The following is a 27,650-nucleotide window of genomic DNA, read 5'->3' as shown; positions in this document are numbered from 1 at the left end:
ACTGAGAAAAAAGGAATCAGGAAATGGGTGGGGTTCACACAACATTGATTTGTACTCTACTAAGTCAGTGTTTGATGCTGCCTACATTACAACGTTATGACGGGTAGGAGTGGGAACTTAAGCTGGTGGAGTCATTCCAAAACGGTAACTTTGATCTGGCTCATCTCTGCATTCTCCTTCATCACCTTGTTCCACATGGTCCTCCACAACTCATTACAATCTCTTTCATCAACTTCTTCGGGTAATTACTCCCTACTCTCTCCAATTTTGCATATTCAATTATCATTTGTTTTGTTTTTATGCGGGTCTGTGTTTCCAGCTATCATAGATTTTACTTTTGTAACAACTGTCCAGAGTTTCTTTAATTTGGGTCATTAAATTTTGTCGGATTACTAATTATTGCTCTTCTCAAGACCGGTTTGAATAAATTGTGTTTTTGTTGTTTTTCGCTTAAGGTAATAATTCATAGTAAAGATGTTGCCTTCGATGAGGTTCTTATTCAAAATTTGATTCTGGGTGGAGATATATGCGAGTTTGGTACTAAATTAGAAAGGGTGTGTCTCAGATTCTTCCAATTCAAACATGGAGCAAAGATCCAAGTTATATGAGAAGATGGCAAGAGATCTGGATGAGCATGGAGCTGCTTTTCTGAAACATGGTGAAACATCTCAGTCATTGTCCCTTTCAGATATCTTCACCCTTAAGGATGGATCTGTAACGCCTGTATTAAAGGTGACGTGTAACAACAATTTAGGTCGTGTTTTGTGGAGTTGTTTGGGAAGCAACTGATGATTATTTTCCATGTGCAGCCTGCAAATCCTCCAGTGCGAGCTAATGTTTTGTATTTGAGCACTGAATTCTCTGTCCCCATCGCGTAAGTGTTGATAATTGGATTCAATGATCATTTTATGCATCTATGCATGGATTTTATTAATGATCATTTCATGCATTTATGGTTGCTTACTTTGGTTTTTGTAAAACACTAGTATTATATGCTGGTTTTGGCTGTAAAACACTAGTGTTATATTTAATAGAAACTGTTAGTGGGACTGGGAGCGAGAAAATGGAATTTTCACCATTAAAGGTGCCCTTAGATAGTCGTTTTAAATTTGTATTCCCTCTTTATCTGATATAGGCTGCATCATCTAAGTGTTTCTGGTAAATTCTTTTATTTGAGTATTTTGAAAACTTGCATTGCAGACACCTTATTTTAAGTGACCTTTGCTTTTTTATTTTAAGTTGTAAATCTCCTTATATAGGGCACTACAGTCCCCCATTTGAACACCCTTGAAGTTTAAGAATCTGCAACCATAAATAGTTTAGTTAATACTGGTTAGAGAGGCTAGGCCATCTGCCATGCCTACAATCATTTTCTTTGTCAAAAATCCATCAAAACTGTGTTCCCTATGTTTACTGTTTTCTACTATTTAGGACCAGGATTTATTATGTCCCTGACTCCTCTTTCTTCTACAACTTTGCATCTCTTCTGCTAGTATGCTTAATAGACAAATCTTAATGCATCATAATGAATATGGTGCCATTTGGGCAAAAAAATAACAATCAGTTGCAGTGATTTTCGAAGAATCAAGTATCATTTTGAAACTCAATTAGGAAATTGTTAGATTTTAAATATTGATGTTCTAAAATTGATTCAGACAAAAAGTTCATCAGTTTAAAGCTTGATTATATCCATATTATCCTTTTACTTTCCAGGCAAATGGGAGCATGGCATACCAAGTTTGTAAATTACTATGATCATTTACTTTCAGTTTCATATAACCTTCTTTATTGTTGTATTTTTCTTCTTTGATTTAATTGTTTTATTACTTTATGTCAAGCAATTTCATATTAGTATGACACACATATTTTGCATGACACAGGGAGGCTGTCAACAATATTTTTAATCCATACTTTGATAAAGGTATTGTTGGATCAACATATAACTTGGCAGTGATAGCAGAATTCTGATTCAACCTTCTCTTCATCTTATTTTGATTTTATTGATTCTTACATGTGTGTCAATTAGCAATCTGGTTTCAGAACTCTAGTCTGTACCATTTTAGCATGTTCCATGCCTCCCACCATATTGTACCTGTACCCGCCACCAAAGAAGAGGTATATTCTTCAATTGTGGATGTTTCCGTTTCTTCCAATCAGTTTGCTGACCTAACTCATGGGAATCATTTTTGTGTCAGATAGAAGCTGAAGCATCTTCTGTGGAAGCTGTTGCTGCAACTCTCTGCCCTTTGAAAATTGTTTTGGATAGGGTTGTTTTGACTTCAACCGGGGTGCTCCTGGCTTGCTGGCAGGTTGTTTTCCATAAGCTAAAGTATTATAGAATTGAGTCGTAAAATGATAGGGGAACAACAGCATGATACTAGAAAACATAATAAACACAGTGGAAATAAATCTCTCAAACTTGCGAGGAGTAACACAACAAATAGAAAATAGGTAGTAAGTTTTTTAACATGGAAAACCCTAGCAAAAATCACTAGTTGTCAAGACCAAATGAACGGTTCCATTATGATCAAATAAGGGTACAAGAGAGTCTTTATCAAGTGCACAAAACAGTGATAACAATCATCCAAGCAATAAAGCTTGCAAACAAGAAGCATAAAGATGAAGAAACCCCAAAAACAAAGCTATTGTACGCAGAATATGTGAAACTATTTACTCCAATCACCAATCTAATAACTGAAAACGAAAAATCACATGTCTTGAACATGCTTCAAATTTCATCCTGATTCTACAGTGAATAAATTTCCAGTCATGATTTTATGATGACTGCTTTGGGTTTGAGCAAGAATGATTTTTTTCTCTTCTCTCTCTTGAAAATGACCTCTCTCATAACCTATTTAGACCCCTCTTCACTTACTAAGTGAAACATAAAATAAGTTTCTTATTGAGCAAAGGGAGTTTAATACTCGACACTTACATGGGCCATATTCAATTCCTTGATACTAGTGTCCTGCCCCTCCATCCCCCTTCTCTCTCTCCCTCACTCTTTCATACACCGAAAAAAAGGCAGTGTGCCAGTGTGATATGTTGAGTCCTGTCAAGTGAAGTGACAAATTATAATGGTGAAGCTTGTTCAACATAGAAAATTACTAGCTTTCGGCCTTATTTGGTTCGATTTTCTATGTTGTCTATTTTACAACAAAAGTCAAGATGTCTATAGGATTTTTTCTTGTATGATTCATTCAGTCTTTTTAGGTTTACTGATTCTGTAAATTTTTTGGCATTATTTTTTCAGTTAGAAGTAAACAGAAAAGCTTTATATGTTATTCACCCTTTTAGATAAAACCTTTTGCTAGCATATTTATGGATTTGGTGAGTGTGAAGTTGCATATTTTCTTGGTTAATTTTGAAGCATAGGCAACTGTTGAAACTGTCAACCTGTGCATCAATCAGTATTTGGAAAAAAATTTGAAACCAGTAACCAAAGAATATTATGTTGAATTGTATCAGGGTTAAAATTTCAATTTGCATTCACGATCTGGACTAATGATTTTATTCTTATTTTTTAGGTCATCTCAGGGACAGATCCCATAACCATTCGTTCTAAGTTGAAGAATGTGCTTCCACATGCACCACAGAAGCAACTTGTAAGCATCATTTGAATAATCAGTTTTGCTAGTGTCAGTGCAAAAAAAAGTATATTTTCTAAGGCTTGAGTCAGTACTACCTTGTAAAGTTTCAAGAAGGAATTTGAACATTTTGTTATCCATAAACATGGAAGCACTGGAAATCAAAACAGGGGTCCTTGCTTTCCTTGATTCTGACATCTTATATGCTGTGTGGCTGGATTAATCTGAGATGTCCTCTTTAGAATTCTTTCATGATGTAACAGTTTCCTTTTTGGACTCCCTATTTTATGTTTTTTTTGGCATGTTTGGGAGTTAGATTTTAGAAGGGAAGGGAACAAAGGAGAGGGCAAATTTTGTATTTCTTTATGTTAACATTCTTTAATTTCATATTTTTTGAAATAAAAGCCATAAAATGATAGATTAGTATAAAGTTAATTTATTAATCTTTTATTTACTTTTATAAGAATTATATAACTCTTTAAATTTTAAAAATAAAATTTTTGTTCGTGCTCCTTTCTCCTTCAAATCTGGACTCCTAAACATACTATTAAGTTATTTTGGTGATTTTTAATCATATATGCCTTTAAAATTGCATTGCTTTGTGGGGTTTGATGATCTGATCTGTCGTTATTTTCGTCTGCAGTATGATGCTGCAATTCTCCACACGTCATTGGCAAGGCTTTTGGGTCCACCTAAAGCATCATCGCCTACGGTAACATGCATTTACAGTATTTGTTGAAATTTATTAGAATTAGTTGTTAAGTGACATCGTCGCTTATTTAAGAATTGTATTTGATCTTGACTTCGACATCAGCACAATTGTTCGTTACCTATAGATAAGAAGTAACAATTGTTAACTTGTTATTGCTTTATAGAAAGCCTATAAATACAAATTGACATCAATTTATTTGAACTATTTCACTCTACTTGCAATAATTCTTCAAATTTTATCAATTTTTCATTTTCAATAAATTTCTTACTTTTGAATTTTTAAAATTATTTCATGTAACTGTTACGAACCTCCCAAAAATTTGTATAAAAAATTAAAAATTGCCTTCATGATACTTCCATTGAGAACTGCCTTGGTCCCAAATATTCTGGCATTATAATTTCATCATTGCTGATGAAGTGACCACGGAATTTCTTGTTAGATAGATGGCTGTATCGGATTAATCCCATTTTCCCACTTTATTCGATTATTTACTTTCAATTATTGTTATGTGCAGGAACTGCCTAAAACGTCCAATGATGTCCAATTTTTCCACGAGCTAGTTAATCAACTTAACCGTCAGATCCGTGGATTCAAGGTTTGTGATTATTGTTATTTTATGCGTTTGTGACAATTGGAAGTGCGTTTTAAAAAGTCGAAATCTAGAGGCTTTTTTAGCAGTTGATATTGGAAATGCTTTTCATATTGTTCAATCCAAGGACCTGATTAGATGGGGGCATATGCATCATTTCCAAAATTCGCGGTATGCATTTCCATATGCTGCAAAACCACCTCTCTCTCTCTCTCTCTATAGCCTAGTAATAATTGACAGGTTCTTGATAGGGCAATGGTGAAGTAATCAAAATAATATAATTTTTTATTATAATTGTATTAGTAGTGTATTAAAAATATGGTAGAAGTGTATTTATTAGATTTCTATTTTTTTTTTTATTTTAATTTCTTAACCTGTACGTTTAAGTAAGTGATAAATATTTTCTTAATGTATATTAAAAAGAAACTATCAAGGTGGTTCTCCAAAGTTATATGCATTGTCACACAAATCTTCAAAAATTTAAGAATCAAATTAGTCTCTTAAAAATCTAAAATGTCAATAGAATCATCTTGATAAATGATTTTTAAGGGAATAATTTAGTAATAAATTAAATGAAACTATAGAGCGATCAAAACTTTAGAACAATTAATAGAGGGATCATGGGTAACGTTGGAGGATGATAAAGTCGAGCATTTACTCTTGATTTACATGATTTTGCTTCATATATTCAGGCTGTGGTGTCAGAACTCTGGTACGTGGAGGAATATGATGTGCTTGCCCTTGCGCTAAATGGAAGAATGAACATTCGCAAATTCAAACTCGGGTGCTCAAGAGAATGAAGCTAGTAGTCTTACACGCACGCGTTTTAAATTAGTGACTGCAAGCATATGCACTAACGGGTAAAAGAACATACTATGCAGAAGTCACCATGATGTTTTTCTTCTTTGAATGAATTATTAATGAGTCTAAATGTATGATGTCATAGATGGCTATATTTTTATTATCATAGAATAATGTTGTATATGGTCTTAAATTTCTATTTGTTATGCGGTTATCTTTGCTGATATCTGCCACTAGTGTTCTGATTCCTGTGTCGTGATGTCTACAAGCTAGAGTGGGCTTTTCACCTGGACTTTTTAATGAATTTTGTTGTTAATACTAAAATTTGAAAATTTAATTGGCTTAACCAAGATTTTAGTCTCATAAAACTTCATAATTTATTTATTTATTTTATCAAATATTTTTTTTAATTTTTGTTTTTCAACCGGTTCCTTTAAATATTATAAAGATTTTATTTGGTTTGTCTAATTATCACAAATTTTGTATTTGATTCTCCTTAATCTATTTTGTTAAAGAATATTTTGTGAGAATTTGAGAGATGTATTTGAAAAAAAAAAAAAGTAAAAATGAGATTAAAACAATTTGTGAATTTTTTAGAAACTTAAAATCTTAATTGAAACGTTTTAATTTTATAAAAATAAAATTTAAACCCTAAACATTATGGAAGCCACACCATTTTAAGTCATGAGAAAAATATTAACAACACAATTTTAATAAGTTTTTTATTAATTAATATTTAGAACAATCAAAATAATCTTTAAAATGTGATTAGTTTATGAAATGTATATTTTGCATTTTAAAACAATTTGTAACATCCTTTATTGAATTAAAATCTTCAGAAAATTTTAAGAAAAAATTTTGTTTTGTTTCAACAAATTTAGGAGGGAGAAAGGAAAAATTTATTTGTTAAGTAATTTTTTTATATGAAGTTATGATACCAAATATAAGAATTACTGTAAAATTTTACTGTACAAATTACTAATTAGAATTTAATTTAGATAAAAAATTATATAGAGAATTTAGTTGATTAGGCAAGGAATAATGTATACATAATGGATTTTTTATGAAAAAAAAAGTACCAGATGTACTAGAGGACTATAGGATTCAATTTGAAAATTCATAACAAGTGAATAGCAAATCATGTGGAGACCAAAAAAGAAGTCAATATAGATGCTTATAAAGGAAGAATAGATCATGTCTTTTCAAGTTTAAAAGAAAGAATATATCATATATAGTTTCAAGTCTAATTTTAGGTAATATTTTTTACAATCCATTATGAGAATGATATTAGGACAATTTCATCTTCTTTTATTTCTTTATTATCTAAAAATGTTTATAAAAATGAGTATCATCCACCCTACTAAATTTTTATTTTATAAAAATATTAAAATAATATCCAAAATATTTCCTAATATAACAAATATCAAAATAGAAACAATTCATTTATAAAATTTTAATTAAATAAAAATTTTTCATACACATTATTTCACACTTAACCAAATACCATCATTCAAGCTTTGAATTCATGCCACTTTATTCATTTTAATTATGGAAGATTCGCTAAATAACGATACTCTATATACTCATAGGCCCCTCCATTGCTGCAAACATACTTTTTCTAGTTATGAAGGACTTATGCTATCATGAATAGTTGTTAGTTAGCCACTATACATGGATACAATGTGCGTGTTATGAATGTGTGTGGGGCCTATGAATGTTTTCGCTACTAATTATGTATATATCAGTTATTAGCATTCGTTACCCTCATTTTTCCCAGATTTTTCAAATTGCCTTTAAACTGTATACTCCTAATGTATCTTTGAACTATCCATATGAAACCTCAACAGTGCACACTAGAATCATATTGTTTACACCAATCAATATTGTCCTAATACATGTAGTATAATCACACTAATTAAAATATTACAACATGTGTTATAATTTCATTGGTCGATATATTACAACATATATATTATAATCACATCAATCGATATTTTTATGAAACATGTATTAGTTACTCTTTTTCCTTTTGCTTACATTTTCTCAACAATTCACATGTATTCACATCAATTTCATTTATCTCTTTTTCTTCATTCATTTCAATGAATTATGTCTAAATTAAAGCACACCCGGACTTAGTCCACATTACATATATTGAAAGAAAACATTTTAATCATGTTAGATCAACCAATCATGCATCATCAACTTTTCGTGACAGTTAAAAACCTCATTTAAGCACGTATTGATGAAATAAAGAAACATATCATCATACAAATTAATATAATGTGTCAAAAGTTGAACACCTTCAGGTTCAGACTAATTGCACAATTCATACGCAATATTGCCAGATATCACACTCTTTTAGTCTTAATAAAGTCTTCTAGTTTAAAGTTTAGCATTTTCTATTTTCATTCTCCAATACGTATATTATTTACACACGTGAAAATCAATAGCTAAATCATAAAACTTCTTAAAACATTGTTTGTTTATAATTATTACTATAAAATTTTGTTTCAGGTAATTCTTAAATCAAACCATAGGTTTTCGTGTCAAAAATCTATTTTTAACATTATACTTTCAAGAAAATACTTTAGATCTACTATTTAAAATAAGGTATTTTAGGTTTTTTAAGGTAAAACATAAAAATAAAATTTAGAGTTTGGAATTAACTCTCCTTACCTGGAAATAGATCTCCGAGAGAGAGATCTAGAGGAAAGCTCAATGTTTTGATTGGAGATACTACCCAAAAACTAGAGTATTATTATTAAAAGAGAGAACAGAGAAATAGGAGTGGGATAAAATAACTAAGCTCTGAAAACTTACTTGGATTCGAATGGAATAGGCGTTCGATCTTAAAGAGATTCAAAGTTCAAGGAGGTGTTCTCTAGGAAGACAAGAAGAGAAAATAGAGAGAATAGAGAGGGAGAGATGGTATGGCGTATAATGAAATTTCTCAACGTGATATCTTTTAAATACTCCTCAAAACCCACAATTTCTCGCTTGAGCGAGATCATTTTCACCTAAGCAAAAAAAATCAGACATTGGTTTTTCTAGTCTTTTCTAATATTCTCACCGAGCGAAGGATATTCTCGCCTAAGCGAGAATGGGTCTAGAGAGTTACCCAATTTTTTTGCAACTTTGCTTAAGCAAGACCCTTTTCATCTTAGAGAGGAGAAAGTTGAGGTAATATTATCCTTTCTTACTTAAGCGAATCTCATATAGCTTGAGTGAGACTCATCTCGCTTGAGTGAGAATGTCCTAAAATGCCTAGTTTGAATACCTTGTCTCGCTTGAGCAAAACATATTTCACTTGAGCGAGACACCCTGCATATATCATTAAGAGAATGTTTCTAAAAGAACTTTCTTGTCTCTACTTGAGAGACTCATCTCATTAAATTATATTTCAAAAACTTTACAAGGGAGAAGTTACATGAGACATTACATCATCTTTACAGGAATAAGAATGAGCTCCTAATATCTATATACAATAATAAAATAATATTGTAATAAATAGATATAGTTTATATAGATTTACATAGCATGGTGTCTCCTAATCAAGTACTAAAGCTAAATATAAAAGTCTACACATTGTTGTAGCATAAATAACTTGGCTCAAGTCTCTTCTACCAGAACTTCAAATAGCCATAACTAGTCCTTGTATAGTATACTATCACAACCTTAGTGTTGATCTTTTGGTTGTTAATGATATTCTTCACTAGAGAAACAAACATTTTGAGTAAGTTTTGTTCAACATAATTATCTCTAAGAAACTACAAGTTCATCATATTTCTTTACATAAGCAAAATGCAAACATTTTCACAAAACCTATAACTCAATCAATTTTTCATAAGTGTAAATAGAAATTCAAAGTGCATGATCTACATTCATGAGTTTGGAAGGTATGGTGTAAAAGAAATGTTAATGTCCTAATGTTTAGTGTTTTCAATTAGTTGATTAGTTAGTTTGTATATTATGTATACATAAGCAATGATATCATTTTGTTTAGCTTGTTACATCTCTTTTTTTATCCATCAATTTCTTTTCCCCTTGTAATTATTGGTTGAATACCTTTATACATCATTGTGATTTTTAATAAAATTTATAATTCTTTTACTTTAGCTATATATATGATTACTACTATTTAGGAAGACTCATAATATAATAGTAAACAAAATATAACATAAATTATGTTTAATTTCTTCAGTAATAGCAGTAGCAGCAACAATAATAGCTAGAGCAACAACAATATAAATAGTAACAAACAATCAAGTCACCTTTGATATATTGCAAGATATAATAATAGTTATTTTTTCTTCTTCTTCTTTTTTTCTTTTGGGTCTTGTGGTTTTCTTTTTTAATGGGGAAAGGGTAACAAATTTTAGGGAACATAACAATGAAAAAGATTCTATAATGAAGAAGCCATCGGATTGCTAACAAATTTACTTAGCTAAATCAAGACCCTAGGAAAGGATAATGCAATAGTTGTCCAAAACTCATTATGTAAGTACTTATTAAGTTTGTTTTTTTTTCCTTTTTTCCCTTCATTTTTATCTTATGGAAAATAGTAGCTCATGTAGATATATGTATCAAATATCAAAAGCATTCTTATCATATGCTAGGTAAGGTAACTTGGTATCTTTTTGTTTAAGTAAACAATGAAAATGCTTTTCTAGCCAGTCAATATCATTTATCAAACATTAATGGAAACTATATTTTTGTCTTTTTATTAGGATAGAACGTACTTTACAACATAAATATATAGGTTTGGTTGTTCCTTTTAGTACTTATCATCAAGTTGTTTTATCGGCTCCTAAAGTTATTGAGTTGACGCCAAAACCAACCTTTACTCCTAGTAAACCACATGCTAGGTATCCCACCCCATTAAATTTATGGCCATTATAGTTGCTTGTAGAGCAACTAACTTTGAGTTAACAATAAAAAAAGAAAAGAAAAAATAATCATAAATAAAATGAAATAGATTTATGCAATGTTGTGTTTGGATATTGAAATGAAATATAAAAGAATAAAATAAAAATAAATGAAATTAAAGTAAAGTAAATTTTAATTGAAATAAGTATTGTTTGGATTGATGAAAATGTGAAGGAAAATTATATACTTAAATTAAAAACCACGTTATTCTATAAATTTATTTTCAAAGTAAGTGGTGTAGCTTTTTTACGAGGACAGTAAAAATCACGTCGTAATGGTTTCAAACAAAACTAGATTACTCAAATAATTTTGCAATATAGGGAGCAAATATAGGTCATCTCACAAGGACACAAATTCATTCTCTTTATAATTTTAAACATGCAACGGTGGTTAATTTGGGAGTTTTGTGATTTAAAGACGAATTAAAAACGAAAGTAATTTAAAACGAAAGCAATTTAAATGAAAATAGATCTAGAACTAAAAACAAATTTAAAATTTGAAAACGGATCTAAAAACTAAAAATGAATATAAAATTTGAAAACGACTCTAATTTAACCCAGAAAAATAAAAACAAATTGAAAACAAAACGAATTGAAAAATGAATGAAAATTGAAAATGAATTGGAAAACGAAACCCAGAAAAATGAGTGAAATCAATAAGTTGAAACCTGAAAGCGAATTGAAAACGAAAACAAACGCAAATTAAACTAACGCAGATTAATTAAAACGAATGCAATAACATAAACAAAAACAAATTAAAATCATAAAGCGAATTAAAACCAGAGAATAAAAAATGACTTGAAAGCAAAATGAAAAGCAATTAACGAAAGAGAATTAAAACCACGAATTACATGCCCGAACTAGCATTACACTCCCAAGTTTATCTAAATCTCATGCAAAAGAAATCAATTGATCACCATTACACTTAAGAATAAAATCACATTCAATCGAATTATGCATGCACAAATCTTAATCAAGAATTGTTAAAAAAAGTAAAAAGACAAACTCGGAGCAATCAATCGATCTTACAACCCACGCTTATGACGAGATGATTCGCGAGAACAAAATAATTGAGAACGTAGCAGAATCCAAAAAGAAACAAGTGAATGAAGCAAAAACAGTTTTCTATCAAAGTAAGAAAAAGTCTTTACATAAAAACAATATTACAAAAAGGATATTATGAAAGGAAAAGGAGAGAGAGGTCTCCCAAATCAACCTTTTGACCCCTATATATACCGGTCTTAAATGAAAATGGAAATGAATGGGCCAAGGCCTCTGCAAGTAATTAAAATAAAAGCCCTAAGTAAAAACTCTAAATATAAAAGGTATGTTTTAAGTCTGAACTTCAAAAATTAATAGAAAATAGCTTCGAACTCCAAACAACATGATCCATATGTCCAAATTGAAGCCCAGGAAGTCAGAAATTCATTGCAAAAAGAATCAGCCAAAAAGGAGATCCACAAAAAAAAGTTATGGCCAAAATAGTAGACAAATGTTAGCATAGTAAAAATATGAAATATAAAGTAAAGATAACCAATATTCATGAAAACTCCAATTTAATGCAAGAATTGCAAAAATATGCTAAATGAATTAAATAAAGAAGGGAAGATATTTTGGAAGATGCAATAAGGCTATAAAAGTGAGTACAAAAAATGAATCATCAAATACCTCTACACTTAAGCTTTTGCACTCCCAAGTAAAAGAAAGGAAAAGACAACAAGACAAAACCAAACAAAGCAAAATTTTTCAATGGATCTAAAGTAAAAGTGATGTGAGCAAGAAAGAAAATGAATTCATCAATCAAAGTATGAAAGAATAAAAAACAATCAAGGATATGTTCCAAACATAAAAGTAAAGAAGAATTTCAATCTAACTAAATCATGGATCACAATTGGCAAAATTCTCTCAAGGATATGTGTATCACTCATTCTCTCAAGTGTATAGGTCAATATTTTCACTCAAAGTACATCATGAAAGTAAGCACAACCATAGGCTTGAAGAGCTTCTAATTCCCACTATTGGAAACACATGCATCAAAAGATCAATAGGACTTTTATATAAGGCTGGGGACAAGGTAGGATAAAAGAAAGTAGACAAGGCTAAAAACCAAGAGAAAGAAGATTAATAGGGAATGAGTTAAAAACAAGTAGAAGGATATCTAAAATTCAACAATAAAATTTTGGGTCTTTTTTTTTTCATTCAAGCTATTGTTCCAGTGACTAATAATGCATTAAAATTTCCAAAAAAAGCACAATATAACACAATACCCCCACACTTATTTTTAACCAACTCCCAAAACAATTCCAAAGCTCATCTAATCTCCAAAGTTGGGTGAATCATGGTTTTTCAGGTCACATGACTTGTAATGAGATGGAAAATCATCAAGAAAGGGTTTATAAGGCTCAAAGGGGTAAACAAGTGAAATAAATGCAAGGTGAGTCAATTTGGCTAAGTAGCTAAAATGTGAAAGAAGGCCTAAATCATATCAAAAGTACATGTGAATAAATAATCTCAAAAAGAGTCAAGTCAAGTTCTAGAATGCCTACAAACATGAGTGAATCACACAAGAAAGACAATAAGCTCAAATCTTATTAAGGTAATTATTCTACCAATCATTAATTCAGAATCTAATTATCATGCAAAACTAGCTAAACACAAATGCAAGAAACAAATCTATCATATTATGAAAATCTCAACTAAGAATGACAATAAAAATTTCCCACACAAATAAAATCTAAAAGCAAAGGAATCCAATGAAAATAATATGCTAAGGCACACTCCCCCATACTTGAATCAAACATTATCCGCAATGTGGGAATAGATAGAAAATGAAAACACATGACAATAGTTTAAATAAAGTGAAAAGACATGCATGGAAAACTAAAGGAAAGTATAAGAAAAAGAAATAAGGTAAGAGAAAAGAATGTCCCAAGTGCCTATGTAGACACTTCCTCTATCAGGATAGACTCCACTAAAGATACATCATCTATGTATGGAAAACTAAGGCTCAAAAGACATGCATGGAAAACTAAAGGAAAGTATAAGAAAAAGAAATAAGGGTAAGAGAAAAGAATGTCCCAAGTGCCTATGTAAACACTTCCTCCATTAGAATAGACTCCACTAAAGATACATCATCTATGTTTTGAGCCTTCTCCATAGGTTTGCTTTCCTAGAATAGTTTCAACTGGAGACCATTAACTTTAAAAATTCTACTGGTGGCTTACCTACAATCAGAAATGGAAAACCATCAACTGCACCATGGGAAAAAACATTAGTAATCATAAAAGGTCCATCCCATCTAGATCAAAGCTTACCTGTAATCAGTTTCAAATGAGAGTTAAACAATAACACTTTCTGTCCCACAGAGAACTCTTTCCTCAGAATTTTTGTATCATGGAATTTTTTGACTTTTTCTTTATACATCCTAGAATTCTCATAGGCTTGCAAGCGTATTTCATTTAGCTCATGAAATTGAAGCTTCTTTTCTTTTCCTGCCTGCTCATGTGTCATGTTATGACTCTTCACTATCTAATATGATCTATGCTTAATTTTCACTGGAAGGTGACATGCTTTACCAAACACCACACGAAATGGAGACATGCCTAATGGTGTCCAGTAAGCCATTCTCTGAGCCCAAAGAGCGTTATTCAGCAACTTACTTCAGTCTTTCCTATTAGGGTGAACCAACTTTTGCAACAGATGATTGACTTCTCTGTTAAATACCTTAGTCTGCCCATTAGTTTGGGGATGATATGGTGTAGCAATCCTGTGTGTCACCCCATACTTCTGAAATAATGCTGCTATGGTCTTGTTACAAAAGTGACTTCCCTGATCACTTATGATAGCCTTAGGCACACCAAACCTGCAAAATATGTTAGTCCGCAGAAAATCTAAAACAACTCTAGAATCGTTAGTCCTGGTGGCCTTTGCCTCCACCCATTTAGAAACATAATCAATAACAAGTAAAATGTAAGAATATCCAGAAAAAACAGGAAAAAGGCCCATGAAATCCATACCCCAAACATAAAAAATCTCACAGAAGATGATAGGCTGCTGAGGCATCTCTTTTCTCTGAGTGATGGTCCCTCCTGCTTTCTGACATATCTCACAGTTCTCAGAAAACCGGGCTGCGTCCCTGAAGATGGTGGGCCAATAAAATTCGTTGTCCAATACCCTCCTAGTTGTTCTCTATGGTCCAAGATGGCTTCCTACAGATGTGTTCTGACAGAAATGCAGAATATCTTGAAACTCATGGTCAGGAACACACTTACGGATAACTTGTTCACTACAAAATTTTCACATATATGGATTATCCCAGACATAATATTTAGCATCACTTTTAAGCTTATCAACCTGAGATCTAGATGCATGAGGATGTACAACAGAAGTAACCAAATAATTAACATATATGCAAATCAAGGTACAAAAGCTATAAAGTACAAAACAAATAGATAATCATCAGGAAAGTGATCACGAATGGGTAAGGGATTTGTTGTTCCTTCAATGCGGCTAAGGTGATCAGCAACCTGATTCAACACACCACTTCTGTCTTTTATATCAATATCAACTCCTGTAGGAGAAGTATCTACCTAAGTAATCTGGGTTTAGCATCTGGCTTCTTCAGTAGGAATTTCAAAGTAGTATGATCTGTAAAGATAGTTTATTTTGGAGCTAAGAAGATAAGAGCAAAATTTATCTAATGCAAACACAATAGCTAAAAGCTCATTTTCAGTGGTGGTATAATTTACCTGAGCTGCATCAAGAGTTCTAGGAGCATAAACTATGACATGTGAAAATTTACCTACTCTCTGTGACAATACAACTCCAAGTGCATAATTTGAGGCATCACACATTAACTCGAAGGGGAGCTCTCAATCTGGTAACTACATGATCGGGGATGTGGTGAGTCTTCTCTTCAACTCTTCAAATGCCTCCTTACATGAATCAGAAAATATGAACAACACATCCTTCTGCAGAAGACTAGACAGTGACAGGGCAATCTTGCTGAAATCTCTGATGAATCTCTTGTAAAAACCTACATGTTTAAGAAAAGAACACACCTCCCACACAAACGTGGGATAAGATAGAGAGATAATAACATCAATTTTTGCTTTATCAACCTGTATTCCTCTCTCAGAAACAAGATGTCCTAAGACTACATCTTCTATTACCATAAAATGACATTTTTCATAATTAAGTACAAGGTTATTCTCAATACACCTGTCTAAAACTCTTGTCAAACTATGCAAGCACGAATCAAATGAGGAACCATAAACTATAAAATCATCCATAAACACCTCCATGCAATTTTCAATCAAATCAGAAAATATACTCAACATACACCGTTGAAAAGTAGCAGGTGCATTGTACAAATCAAAAGGCATTCTTTTATATGCAAAAGTGCAAAAAAGGCAGGTGAATGTGATTTTGTGTTGGTCCTCAGGAGCAATGTGTATTTGTATGTAACCAAAAAAGCCATCCAAAAAATAGTAGTCAGACTTACCTGCCAACCTCTCTATGACCTGATCAATGAATGGGAGAGGGAAGTAGTCCTTCTTGGTAGCCTAGTTGAGCCGCTATAATTAATGCATACTCTCCATTTGTTAGCAACTCTGGTGAGAACCAACTCATTCTTCTGGTTCTGTACAACAGTTATCCCAGACTTCTTAGGCATCACTTGTACAGGTGAGACCCATGTGCTATCCAAAATAGGGTAGATGATTCCAGCCATCAGTAGCTTGATTACCTCCTTCTTTACTACATCAAGAATGGTGGGATTGAGTCTTCATTGGGGTTGTTTCACAGGCTTAGACTTATCCTCTAATAGAGAATCCTATGCGTGCATATGGCTGAGCTGATTCCAGGGATATCAGCCAAAGTCCAGCCAATGGATTTTTTGTGGACTCTCAAAACATTCAGCAACTTCTCCTCCTGATTTTCATAAAGGTTGCTGGAAATGATTACTAGAAGCCTCTGCTCTGTATCCAAATAGGCATACTTGAGGTGGTCTGCCAAAGGGTTCAGCTTCAATGGTGGCTGCTGCTGTGTGGATGATGAAGGAAACTGCGAAACTTCAATAGCCATAAAAATATTAGAATCTGCACCTGCAAGAGAAGGTGAAACAAAGGATATAGCAATATCAGTCTCAGCACAGATGGCACACACGCCACTGTCATAGATGTAGCTAGGAATTACATCAATGTCCAAATCATAAAACTGTAAAAACTGCGAAAACTCAAAGTCTATGTCTAAATCTACTCCTACATCTACTTTTGTACACACATCAATATTTCTATTATTTTCTGCAACATCAATACAAAAAGCAAAATGATCAACAATCATGGAATGACCTTTAGCTGAGTGTCTCATAGCTTCAAAAATGTTGAAGTGAATTGTGTCCTCTCCAAATTCCATGGATAATGTGCCTGTATGAACATCAATCTTGGTCCTTGCAGTCATTAAAAATGGCCTCCCCAGAATCAATGTAGAATTCTCATCCTGCATATCAAGAATATAGAAGTCAGCTGAAAAAATTAACTGGTTGTCTTTTACCAACACATCTTCAAGCACTCCTAAAGGCTGAGTTGTGCTGCAGTTTGCCAATTGAATAATCACACTGGTTGGCTTCAGGTCTCCCAATTGTAGCATTTTATACACAGTTGATGGCATGACATTAATGGAAGCTCCCAAGTCTAACAAGGCATTAGTAAAGGTTGCTTCTCTAATAGTGCAAGGTATGGAGAATGTGCCTGGATCATCACATTTCTATGGAAGGCTGGACTGAGACAGGGATGAGACTGTTTGGACTGCCTTTTTCTTCAAATTCCTCTTGTATGTACATAGCTCCTTCAGAAATTTCACATACCTAGGAATCTGTTTAATGACATATAGCAGCGGTATATTTATCTTCACCTTTTTGAAAGTATCCAACAGCTCTTGATCAACCTCCATTCTTTTTTATGTAGAAGCTCTGGATGGAAATGGAAGAGGGATTTGCTGCTGCTGTTGTATAGGCTTCTTTGTGACATCTGCTCTAGGCTGGGCTGGTTTGGTCTGCACTGGGCTGCTATCTAGCTCCTTGCCACTTCTCAAAGTGATAACACTCACATTACCTTTAGGATTCACCATAGTTGAGAAGGTAATGTTCCAGACCCTTGCTGCTACAGATTATTCACTAAGGTAGCTAGTTGCCCAATCTGGGTTTGCAAATCTTGTATAGTGGCTGAAACATTCTGCTGGAACTGTAAACTCTATGTGGCCATTTGGTTCATTAGTTCTTCTAGAGAAGGGCCAAAATTAGGTTGCTGCAAGGGTGGTGGTTGCTGTGGAGCTTGTTGTCTAAGAGGAAGAAGAGTGTATTTCGGCTGCTGCTGCTGCTGTGCTGGCTGTGGGCGGGATGCTGCACAGGTTGTGGCTGCTAGCAATTATACCTCTGCTGATATTGTGCTGGGCTTGGACCATATCCCAGATTAGGATGATTCCTCCACCCTAGATTATATATAGGTGCAAATGGATTATACTGCTACTGTTGCTGGTATAGAGGATGTATACTTGCCACCACATGAGAAGGTGCACTGGACCTCTCTTGCAGCTGAGGACAAGCATCATTGTAATGATCACCTAAGCGAATACCACGTGTCTGTGGCGCTGCCTATCCCATTGCTAGTTGCCTCACCAATGAAGTTAACTCTATAAGCTTATTTTTCAACCTCTGATTATCAACTGCAGCCACATTCCTAGTTATGTCATGCACAGATTTGGTCACACTCTTAGAACTAAACTGCTGTGAGTTCTCTGTCATATTGGAAATCAAATACCTTACAGCTGCAGGAGTCTTATCCGTCAAAGCTCCTCCACTAGCCACATCAATCATGTTCTTTTCCGTAGGAAGTAAACCTTCATAAAAATACTGGATCAACAACTGCTCATTGATTTGGTGATTCAGACAGGTTACACAAAGTCTGTTAAACCTCTTCTAATACTTATACAAAGTCTCTCCTTGTAGTTGCTTGATCACACTTATTTCTTTTCTGATTGTCGCAGTTCTGGAGGCAGGAAGAACTTCTCTAAGAATCTCCTCTTCATGTCATTCTAGGTAGTAATTGGTGTTGGGTACAAGTAAAGCCAATCCTTGGCCACGTTACACAATAAGAATGGACATGCCTTCATTTTCACGAAGTCTTCAGGCACATCTATTGGCCGCATGGTAGAGCAAACTACATGGAATTCCATCAAGTGTTTGTGCAAATGTTCTCCTACCAGTCCATGAAATTTGGGCAGCAAATGTATCAAACCAAACTTCAATTCATAGGTGGCTGCGCCTTCTTGTAACTGAGGCACTTGGATACAAAGTGGTTGGTGGCCAACATCAAGGGCAACCAGCTTCTTCAAGGTTCTCTCTTGGTTGTTTGTAGCCATCTGTCTTGCACTGCACTCTCTTTGTAATCTTTGAATTCTGAAGCCTTGAACGTGTCCTCTCAATCTCAGGATCTAATGGATACAATGTACCTGCTCTAGACCTGGTCATGCACGGTTAGAATCATGAAGAACATCCTGCACTTAATAAGCACTTTATTGAGTGAAGATTTATAAAGCAAGTACTATAAAAATGCGAGATATGGATGAAGTGAAACCTTGATAAATCTCTTTTTGGTATAACAAAACACCACAAAAATTTTCAGAATTTTTTAAAATGCACAACTATATAAACTAGATGCCTAAAATCAAGAAAAATAGGTAAATAAATAGCAGAAAATATTTTTTTAAAAAAAAAGACAATTTTTGAAAATCTTGGCAACTGCAACTGGCAGAGCGGGTTGCAGTGAATAGGAAATTATTTTCTACCCTAAATGTATATGTAATAATATCAATTCTGAATTTCCAAGCTCAAGTTTTAAAATTTTAACCCTTGTTATTGTTGCTTTTCATGACAAAGACTAGCATAAATTGAAAATGCGAGTCTCACTAAAATTATTCAATTTTTGTCTCTGATTTATGTTGAAACAAACGGAAAAGGTGAGTTACAATTTGAGTTTTTCAATCCTGTTAAATTACAACTCACTACATTTCAACTGATTTATACAAAGCATAACACTTAAAATATGGCCATTTTCAATTATCGGTGTCTCTTGCAAGTGTCTTTTCTAATAGCAATGTTGCTCAAGGAGTTTTTGTATATTTTTCTTTCTTCAAATTTAAGAAATGCTTAAATTTTAAAAAAATATTGTCTCTTTTTCAAATTTTTTTTGTGAAATTAGCGATAATAAATTATTATTTTTAAAATAAAATAAATTAAATACATATTAAATGTTTTCCTCTCTATTTTGTTTTTATTTTCAATTTAAAATGTGAGAATAAATTGCCTAATTTTTCTTAAGGACCTAATGAAACTCTATTAGAGAGATAATTCTATTTGATATATATATATATATATATATATATATATATATATATATATAAGTGTTGTTTACATAACATTACCTTACTAATATAACTGAATTTAAGAATTTTGTAAGAAATATAATTATTCAACAAGAAAATGGCAACAAACCATTCAGAAGAAAAGAAAAAAATAGGATCATCACGAACGTGTTGAATAAAAGGAGGTCTTGTTTATTTTAAATTTTTAGAAATTACTTTTTACATTTTTAATAGAAAAATATATATTTTTTAAATTTAAATTTAATAATTTAAAATTAATTTTATTCAAATTTTAAATCATATATGCATGGAGTTCCTATTTCAACTTGTATTACCTTCTAACTTCGAACACTGATGGCTTGTGTCATACAATTCTTTGAATAATTGCTTTGAATTTGTGGTGAAGGAGATTGCGTAAAATTTAAGACAACAATGAAGTTTGGTCGGTAAATATAATACATGCCCTACAAATTTGTGGGAAAATGTTGCGAACAGAGTGCAGTTGCAAAAGAGACAATTGACTAAAACTCCAAAAAGAAATAGAGCATTCGAGAACCCACATCAGCACAAGTACAACCATAATTGAATTTGATCATAGTAAATTTTCTTTTCAAAAACTTTTTATGAAATGTTTAATTTTAAACCCAAAATAAATTAATAATGGTGTTACAAAAAGAAAAGTAGCCTTTTACAAATACTTTTGTAACCGACTCCACCAAGTAGTTGCTGACTTTCAGTGCTAATATCAAGTGCATGAGGCCATAGTGGTCCTGAATTCTGGTGTTTCCATTAAGGAAATCAAAATCCCTGATCTTTGATCCAACGGTGAGATTGGAGTTCCCGGGAACACGCATAATAACTCTCTCCACACCACTAGCGGCAAATCCTAAGTACACTTTCCGAACAACCAAAGCAGTGTTAGTTTCATACACTGACACACTTCCTTTTAGATAGAGATATCAAAGATGGGATCTGGAGCTGGAAGTTTCATCAAGGTGGTTCTAAAAAATTTTGATGTTCTTGCAGGGTATGTTTCAATTTTTCCTATTTTTCTCAGGAAGCACTTTCTTCTTGTTGCTCTTATTATAATACACTATTCTCTGTCTATGAAATTATTTCTAAGATGAAGTTTAATGATGTGCTACAAGGCTTTACACCTTAGTCCAATAACTAAATTAACCATATTTTTTGGTTCAGAGTATTTTTTCTTTGTGTTTTTAACTGATGATAGCTTTGGCTATTGGGTTTCTCTTGCAGGCCTGTGCTTAGCCTTGTGTACCCTTTGTAAGTGCACACAGGACAATATGTTGACAAGTTACCATTTTAATGTTCTGTTTGGTTCACTGCTTGTGATGGATGTTGTTTAAAATCATTAGATTCGTTCATGCTTTATGTTTTTTGGTCTAATTCCACAGATATGCTTCGGTTAGAGCAATTGAGAGCAGGTCTCCTGTTGATGACCAGCAATGGCTCACTTATTGGGTTCTGTATTCAATGATCACCCTCTTTGAACTTACTTTTGCCAGAGTTCTTGAATGGTAATCTTTTTGCCTTTACCTTTGAATCTTTTTTTGTGGTTTTTCTTGTTTACTTAACCTGATTTGAGTACTCAATTAATTTGATGACCTACAGTGGATTTTATGATGGTTGTAACTTCTTTTCGACGTTTTTGATTTGGAGCTAAGTTATGGTAAGAGGAATTTAGGAAAGAAATGGGTTTAGTTTACTGGTTAAATATCGTGATAGCTAAGCTTACCAGCAATATAATTCATACTTGATTGACCACTGCTTTGTGGTGTTAGTAAAAGTGTTATTCTACTCTTCAATCGTATATAAAGATCTACAATGTCGGAATGTCCTAGTTCTGTTTTACATGGAGTACGTAGATCAAAACACAAATAAAATGAAATGCAAGTTTAATTTTGTTTTGAGTTTCTGTTTATTTTTTAGCTGCAAAATCTTTACCTTATCCTTTGGTTGTCGTAAATGTATAATAGTAACCATAAAGGGGTTATCGTTATACTGATAGCAATATAAGAACAATACCAAGTATCTATATAATGGGTAGACTGCTGTTAAATTCCCGCAATAAATTATCTCCATTATATAAACCTTTGTAATATATTGTCATGGTTATTTTTAGAGAGATAATTAAGCTTGTTGCGAGTATCAAACTTGTGGTTAAATTGTCTCATTCTATATTACAGGATTCCTATCTGGCCATATGCAAAGCTGGCCCTAACATGCTGGTTGGTCATTCCTTACTTCAGTGGTGCAGCCTATGTTTATGAGCACTATGTCAGACCCTTCTTTGTTAATCCTCAGAACATTAACGTCTGGTATGTTCCAAGCAAAAAGGACTCCTTGGGTAAGCCAGATGACATTCTAGCTGCTGCAGAGAATTACATTCAAGAGCATGGAACTAAAGAATTTGAGAATATGATCACCAAGGTATTTCCATGTGTAAAATTTGGTTTTTAATGAAACATGATATATTTTATATCTGATCTGTTGAATACTAACGGTGTGCATCACCATGCAGGCTGGTAAATCAAGGAAGAATGGTAGTCATGCAATGTATGATAGGAACTATTGAATGCAATTTGTTAGCTTCTACCATGTTTGGGTTAAGGGGATGCATGTACATGTTGGCAGGGTACTGACATTTTACTTCTTTGGAATTCTTCTTGGCGTGTAACTATCTCAGGCTTAGTTATGATGTTTTGTCTTGTGGCTATACAACTATGGTATATAGAGTTATAAAATATAGATAGTGGAGGTACAAATCAGTTTGTTGATTTTTTTTTTCTGTTGACACGCTGCCCACAACCTCAACCCCTCAAGAAAACAGGCCTTTGGTCTTCATTGACATTATGTAACCGTTAACGCATTACTTTGTTATTTTGTCGTGCATCTTAACCTTGGGGAATTTTTCATAAATAAATTAAAAAATATTTATTATTGCCTAAATGTAAACAAATTTTAGTTATGAAAGTTAATTTAAATTAATTTCTATATAAAAATTTAAAAATAAAATAGAAGTCAGATTCAAATTGATTGTTGTGTAAAAAAATTCAAACATAATAAAAATATATTTAAATTAATTTCTATATAAAATTTTTAAACCTAAAATGAAAATAATCGACTTTTGTATAACAAGTTTTTAAATTTTTAATAAAAATTGATTAGAATTAACTATTATTACATGTATTTTGAGAATATTTATGTAATTTTTTTAAGATATTTAGAAAATAATTAATATTTTTAATTTATTTATTGAAAAAAAAACCTAACCTTAGAAAAACTATATTTATTAATCAAGTTTTTACATGCATGCTTGAGATCAGACAATAAAAATTTATTATTACTATAGGTTGAGGTTAATGTTTTTTATTTATATAAAGTATTTTTTTTTTTTTGAAAATCATAAGATATTGTGAGATTTAACGTATTAACATTATCAAATGTTATTTTTTAATAAAAATGCATCAAAATTATATCTTTAATCTTCCACTTTTTACATTTTTTTTGCTTTGGTCTCCTAATTTTTAAAGTTTTAATTTGATTCTCAAACTTTTAAAAATATTTTAAATAAGTTTTTTTTCATTAAAAATATTAACTTTGTTAAAAATTATTTTTATTTTTTTCTCTACAACTTTTTCACCCCGTGCAATGCATTTTTTCCTCATTTTATTCTTCTTTTTTCTTCATCTTCTTCTTCTCCTATTATGTTTGTTGGGCTTTCTCCTATATTGAAGGAGATGTTAACTCCTTCCTCACACCCTCTTCATAACTTTAACTCTGTAATCCATACCATTTAATTTAATGTCTCTCTTAATGCCAAACAAAAAATCAAAAAGAAATAAGATATTTTGCTAGCTCCATTTACAATTTCTTTGACATATTTAACAAAAGTTTGAATGATGCATAATTTAAATGAGTAACAACATAAATATTAATGGCTTTCTCAACTTTGTAAATATATTTCAATGTAAAATATGCTTCATTGCACCTCCACTCACCTATAATGTGGCTCCAATTAAGTTCTATCAATACCATTATCAATTTTTCTAGTAAAATTATCATTATATTTTTTTTTTTTTGAAAACTCCATATTACATAGCGGTGAAGAGGAAGAAGAAGAAGAAGATGATGATGATGATGAAGAAGAAGAAGGGGAGGAAGAAGAGAAAAGAGGTGAGAAAGAAATAAAAAGTCCATAAAAGAGAAATAAGAAGTTATAAATTTGAGAAAGAAAATAAACAATACACATGGTAAAAAAAAATAAAAATTTAAGAAAATTAACATTTATAATAAAAAGTGACTTATTTAAAATAATTTTAAAAGTAAAATTGAAATTTTTAAAACTTAAAAGACTAAAAGTGAAAAAGTATAAAGGTTAAGAGGATTAAAAGTATAACTTTATCTAAATAAATGTTTTTTATTTTATTATAAACACATGAAAAATATTATTTATTCACTTAATTAACAAATCAAAGACTCGAATTATGCAATGGACCATCTGGTCATAACTTCAACAGCCCTTGTATGACATGACAATTTGTAACACCTTAATTTTAAGTTTCAATTTAATAAGGATTTCACAAATTCGAATAACTAATTTTTATAAAAATACTTCGAAATAAGGGAAGGTTACAAATTAATATCAAATGACTGCTACAAGACTAGTTCAGTTACAACAATTTCAAAATAAAAGCTAAGTCCTATAACAGTTCATCCATCCTTTTACTGAGTCTGGATCTTCTTGATTACTTGAAAAATGAATGTAAGGGTGAGTACTCTACACTACCCAAAAACACACAATCAACATAGAGTCTCACCTCCAGCACATTTCCAACACAATCACAAGCAGTATTTCACATCCATAAGTACAAAACACAAATCCACGCATACGCACACCAGCCACCTTACTATAATACTGTGATCACAGATTCTCACTATTAATGGCCGCCGGTTACCCCCGCCTCACGGATACCACGTGGGCAGTTACGGGTCGCTCAGCAAGGGTAATGATCAGAGGTTTAGTCAGGAAGAGAGTGTGTGGCCTGTGGTGCACCCGTTCCGTAGTCGGTGTCACCACCACTCTCTCCTCCCCAAGGTATTCCTATCGTCCTCATCTTCCACACCCCCAATGTATCGCTGAACCATTCACAGCACATTACAACGGCGTTAATACGCCCATTCACACATATATTCCATTCACGCATGCAATAATCATGCTTACACACGGCACACAGCCCACATTGCATTCAAATACACGGCACTAGACCCACATTCATTTCACATTACACGACACATAGCCAATATTCATCTATATTACACCATATTTACATACAATGCACATCCATCAAGTTCAGGTTAACACACATAATGTTCACATATCACGGCACATCGCCCATATTACATTTCTCAGTAATTTTCTACCCGCTTACTCAGCTACAACACAATATCAATCAAAATAACAACAATTCATGCACAAAAGAGTAGGATAGAGTCCCCCTTACCTCGGATTGAAGACCCACACTCGGATTTGACCACGGACATGCTCCCTACACAGATTTCGGCCTAAAACACATGGAAGAACTCCATGGAACTCTAAGAAACCGAGAAACAGAGAAATGGGGATGAGAAACGAAACCCTAACCATTAAAACTCACCTCTAAGCGTTCCCCACACGGATTCAACCTTCAATCAAGCTCCCGAACGGCTTTGGAGGCAATTAATCAGTGGAATAGGACTTTGGGAACGAGAGGATCAAAGGAATTTTGAAGGGAGAGGGAGAAATAACTCTCCCCAAACCCTAACCCCCTTTAAATTCCTTTCTGGTCGCGACACTCTCGCTACAGCGAGATATTCTCACTGTAGCGATACGCTCTCTCGCTACAACGAAAAAATCAGAGAAAACTACACTCTGGTTTCTGTAGAAACTCGCTACAGCTAGACCCTCTCGCTACAGCGAGACTGCACCTAGAAATGCATCCCAAACTTTCGCTCTGTTGCTACAGCGAGAAGGTGACAGTTCTAGTCCTTCCTCCCAGGGCCCTCTCGCTACAGCGAGAATCCTCTCACTGCAGCGATAACAGCCCAGTGTTATGCCCTGCACTTAGGCACTTAGCCCATTTTCAGCCTATCCAATCATACATACACATATATACACACATTCATGTACTTAATACACATAAAATATCATTTTCAAATAAATCAACACATATATATATATATAAGAATAATAATAATTAATATTACCAAAATTTGGCGCGTTACACAATTAATGAATGTAAGTTCAATTTAAAAGTTAATTTATCTATATAGTCATGGTATTGTTAAATAAATTAATAAGTAGTAATTTTTATTAAAAATAAAAATAAAAGGTGTTAGAAATCATAAAAGTGTATTGTCATTATTTTAATTAGAATATTTATTTTAAATTTCTTCACTAGTATCTTTAGGACTTGTGGAGAGAAATTGAAAAAATAAATGTGTGATAAGATAGGTGATATTATAGAGAGAAATAAAAAAATTTGAATGTTTAAAAACTATGGTCAAAATTTGTTGTAGAAATAACATTTATTTGCTTATAGCTTTTTTTATTTGTTGAAATTTTTGTTGAATAATTATTTAAAATGTAGTATTTAACAGATTTCTTTATGCTAAAAAAGTGAATTAAATTAGTAATAAAATATAATTTTATATTTATAAAGATTACTTAAGATTAAGACAAAATATGACTTTATTTATATGCTTAGTCTTAAGTTTGACTTTATTTATTTAACTAAATAAATAAGTTTAAGTTTTGTTACATATTGAACAAAATTACCTTTGGGAAAGGATACTATGCTTTAGAAGAAAAACATTATTTGAACAAATATTTGTTGATCTATGTTTGAATAATTCTCAGATAAATCAGCTTATTTTAAATCCAGTTACATTCTTCTTAAAATATTTAACAAAAAAGTTGATTCAAAATGTGAAATAACAATTAATTTTCATTATGTAAATCAAAATTGTAGTTCTAAAAATATTGAAGGAATTAATTTTTCTACTAAGTATACCAGAAGGATAATGTTGCCCTAATTTAGGTATCACAAATATATATATATATATATATATATTATTGTAGTTATAATGATACGAATTATACCCAAAAAGAATACGAATTAAATTGTGTTAAAGAGCAATCAGAGATAATGGAAGTGCAATCAGGATTAAAATTCTATGGCAATTTTCTGTAATAGGATATTACATGGACAATATTATACTTAAAGCTTGATTAACGATGCAACACCACGTTTGTTTTACTTTGGAATGTTTCTTCTAGAGGAAAATGTTGTAACAGGTGGACCAAGTTTTTAAAACATCTAAGTAAGAAATTAAAGATAGTTATAGGTTATTAATAAACACTTACTATTGGTCAAAAGACTTGATTTCTTTAAAGCAAACAAATGTACAATGTGAAAAATTAGGTAAACGTTCATAAACCAACCATTAATTCAAAACTTGTTAATTACAAAGTATTTTAATTGAAATTACCAGTAAATCCACCTTTTGCCTTTGTTATAAAATAAGCTTTTTATGTAATTTGTTAAAATAAG

At 32.2% G+C, this 27,650-nt stretch overlaps 2 protein-coding genes across 4 annotated transcripts; both read left to right on the top strand.

The window, feature by feature from the left end:
* LOC113868782 lies at positions 1–6,006 on the top strand. 3 transcript variants are annotated; one of them, XM_027504674.1, is made up of 11 exons: positions 1–241; positions 566–732; positions 810–874; positions 1,881–1,921; positions 2,027–2,115; positions 2,196–2,309; positions 3,528–3,605; positions 4,231–4,299; positions 4,814–4,894; positions 5,027–5,059; positions 5,581–5,878. In XM_027504674.1, the coding sequence occupies exons 1-11, from the start codon at positions 97–99 to the stop codon at positions 5,686–5,688; spliced, it is 990 nt and encodes a 329-aa protein (XP_027360475.1). In that variant the 5' UTR covers positions 1–96; the 3' UTR covers positions 5,689–5,878. The 3 variants fall into 3 exon arrangements, with proteins under 3 accessions (XP_027360475.1, XP_027360485.1, XP_027360493.1); XM_027504684.1 differs by lacking the exon at positions 5,027–5,059 and having other exon boundaries at positions 16–241; positions 5,581–6,006; XM_027504692.1 differs by lacking the exons at positions 1–241; positions 5,027–5,059 and adding an exon at positions 467–491 and having other exon boundaries at positions 5,581–5,807.
* A 14,733-nt stretch (positions 6,007–20,739) lies between these two features.
* Positions 20,740–22,818, top strand: LOC113852532 (HVA22-like protein a). Its single transcript, XM_027482835.1, has 5 exons — positions 20,740–21,064; positions 21,295–21,321; positions 21,453–21,575; positions 22,245–22,488; positions 22,580–22,818. Exons 1-5 carry the CDS (start codon positions 21,003–21,005, stop codon positions 22,631–22,633), a joined length of 510 nt encoding a protein of 169 aa, XP_027338636.1. The 5' UTR covers positions 20,740–21,002; the 3' UTR covers positions 22,634–22,818.
* Positions 22,819–27,650: the final 4,832 nt, after the last annotated feature.

The sequence above is a fragment of the Abrus precatorius genome, unplaced genomic scaffold, assembly GCF_003935025.1.
Source record: "Abrus precatorius isolate BTA unplaced genomic scaffold, Abrus_2018 Scaffold10, whole genome shotgun sequence".
NCBI lineage: Eukaryota > Viridiplantae > Streptophyta > Magnoliopsida > Fabales > Fabaceae > Abrus > Abrus precatorius.
This window is presented reverse-complemented; position numbering and strand designations above follow the sequence as displayed.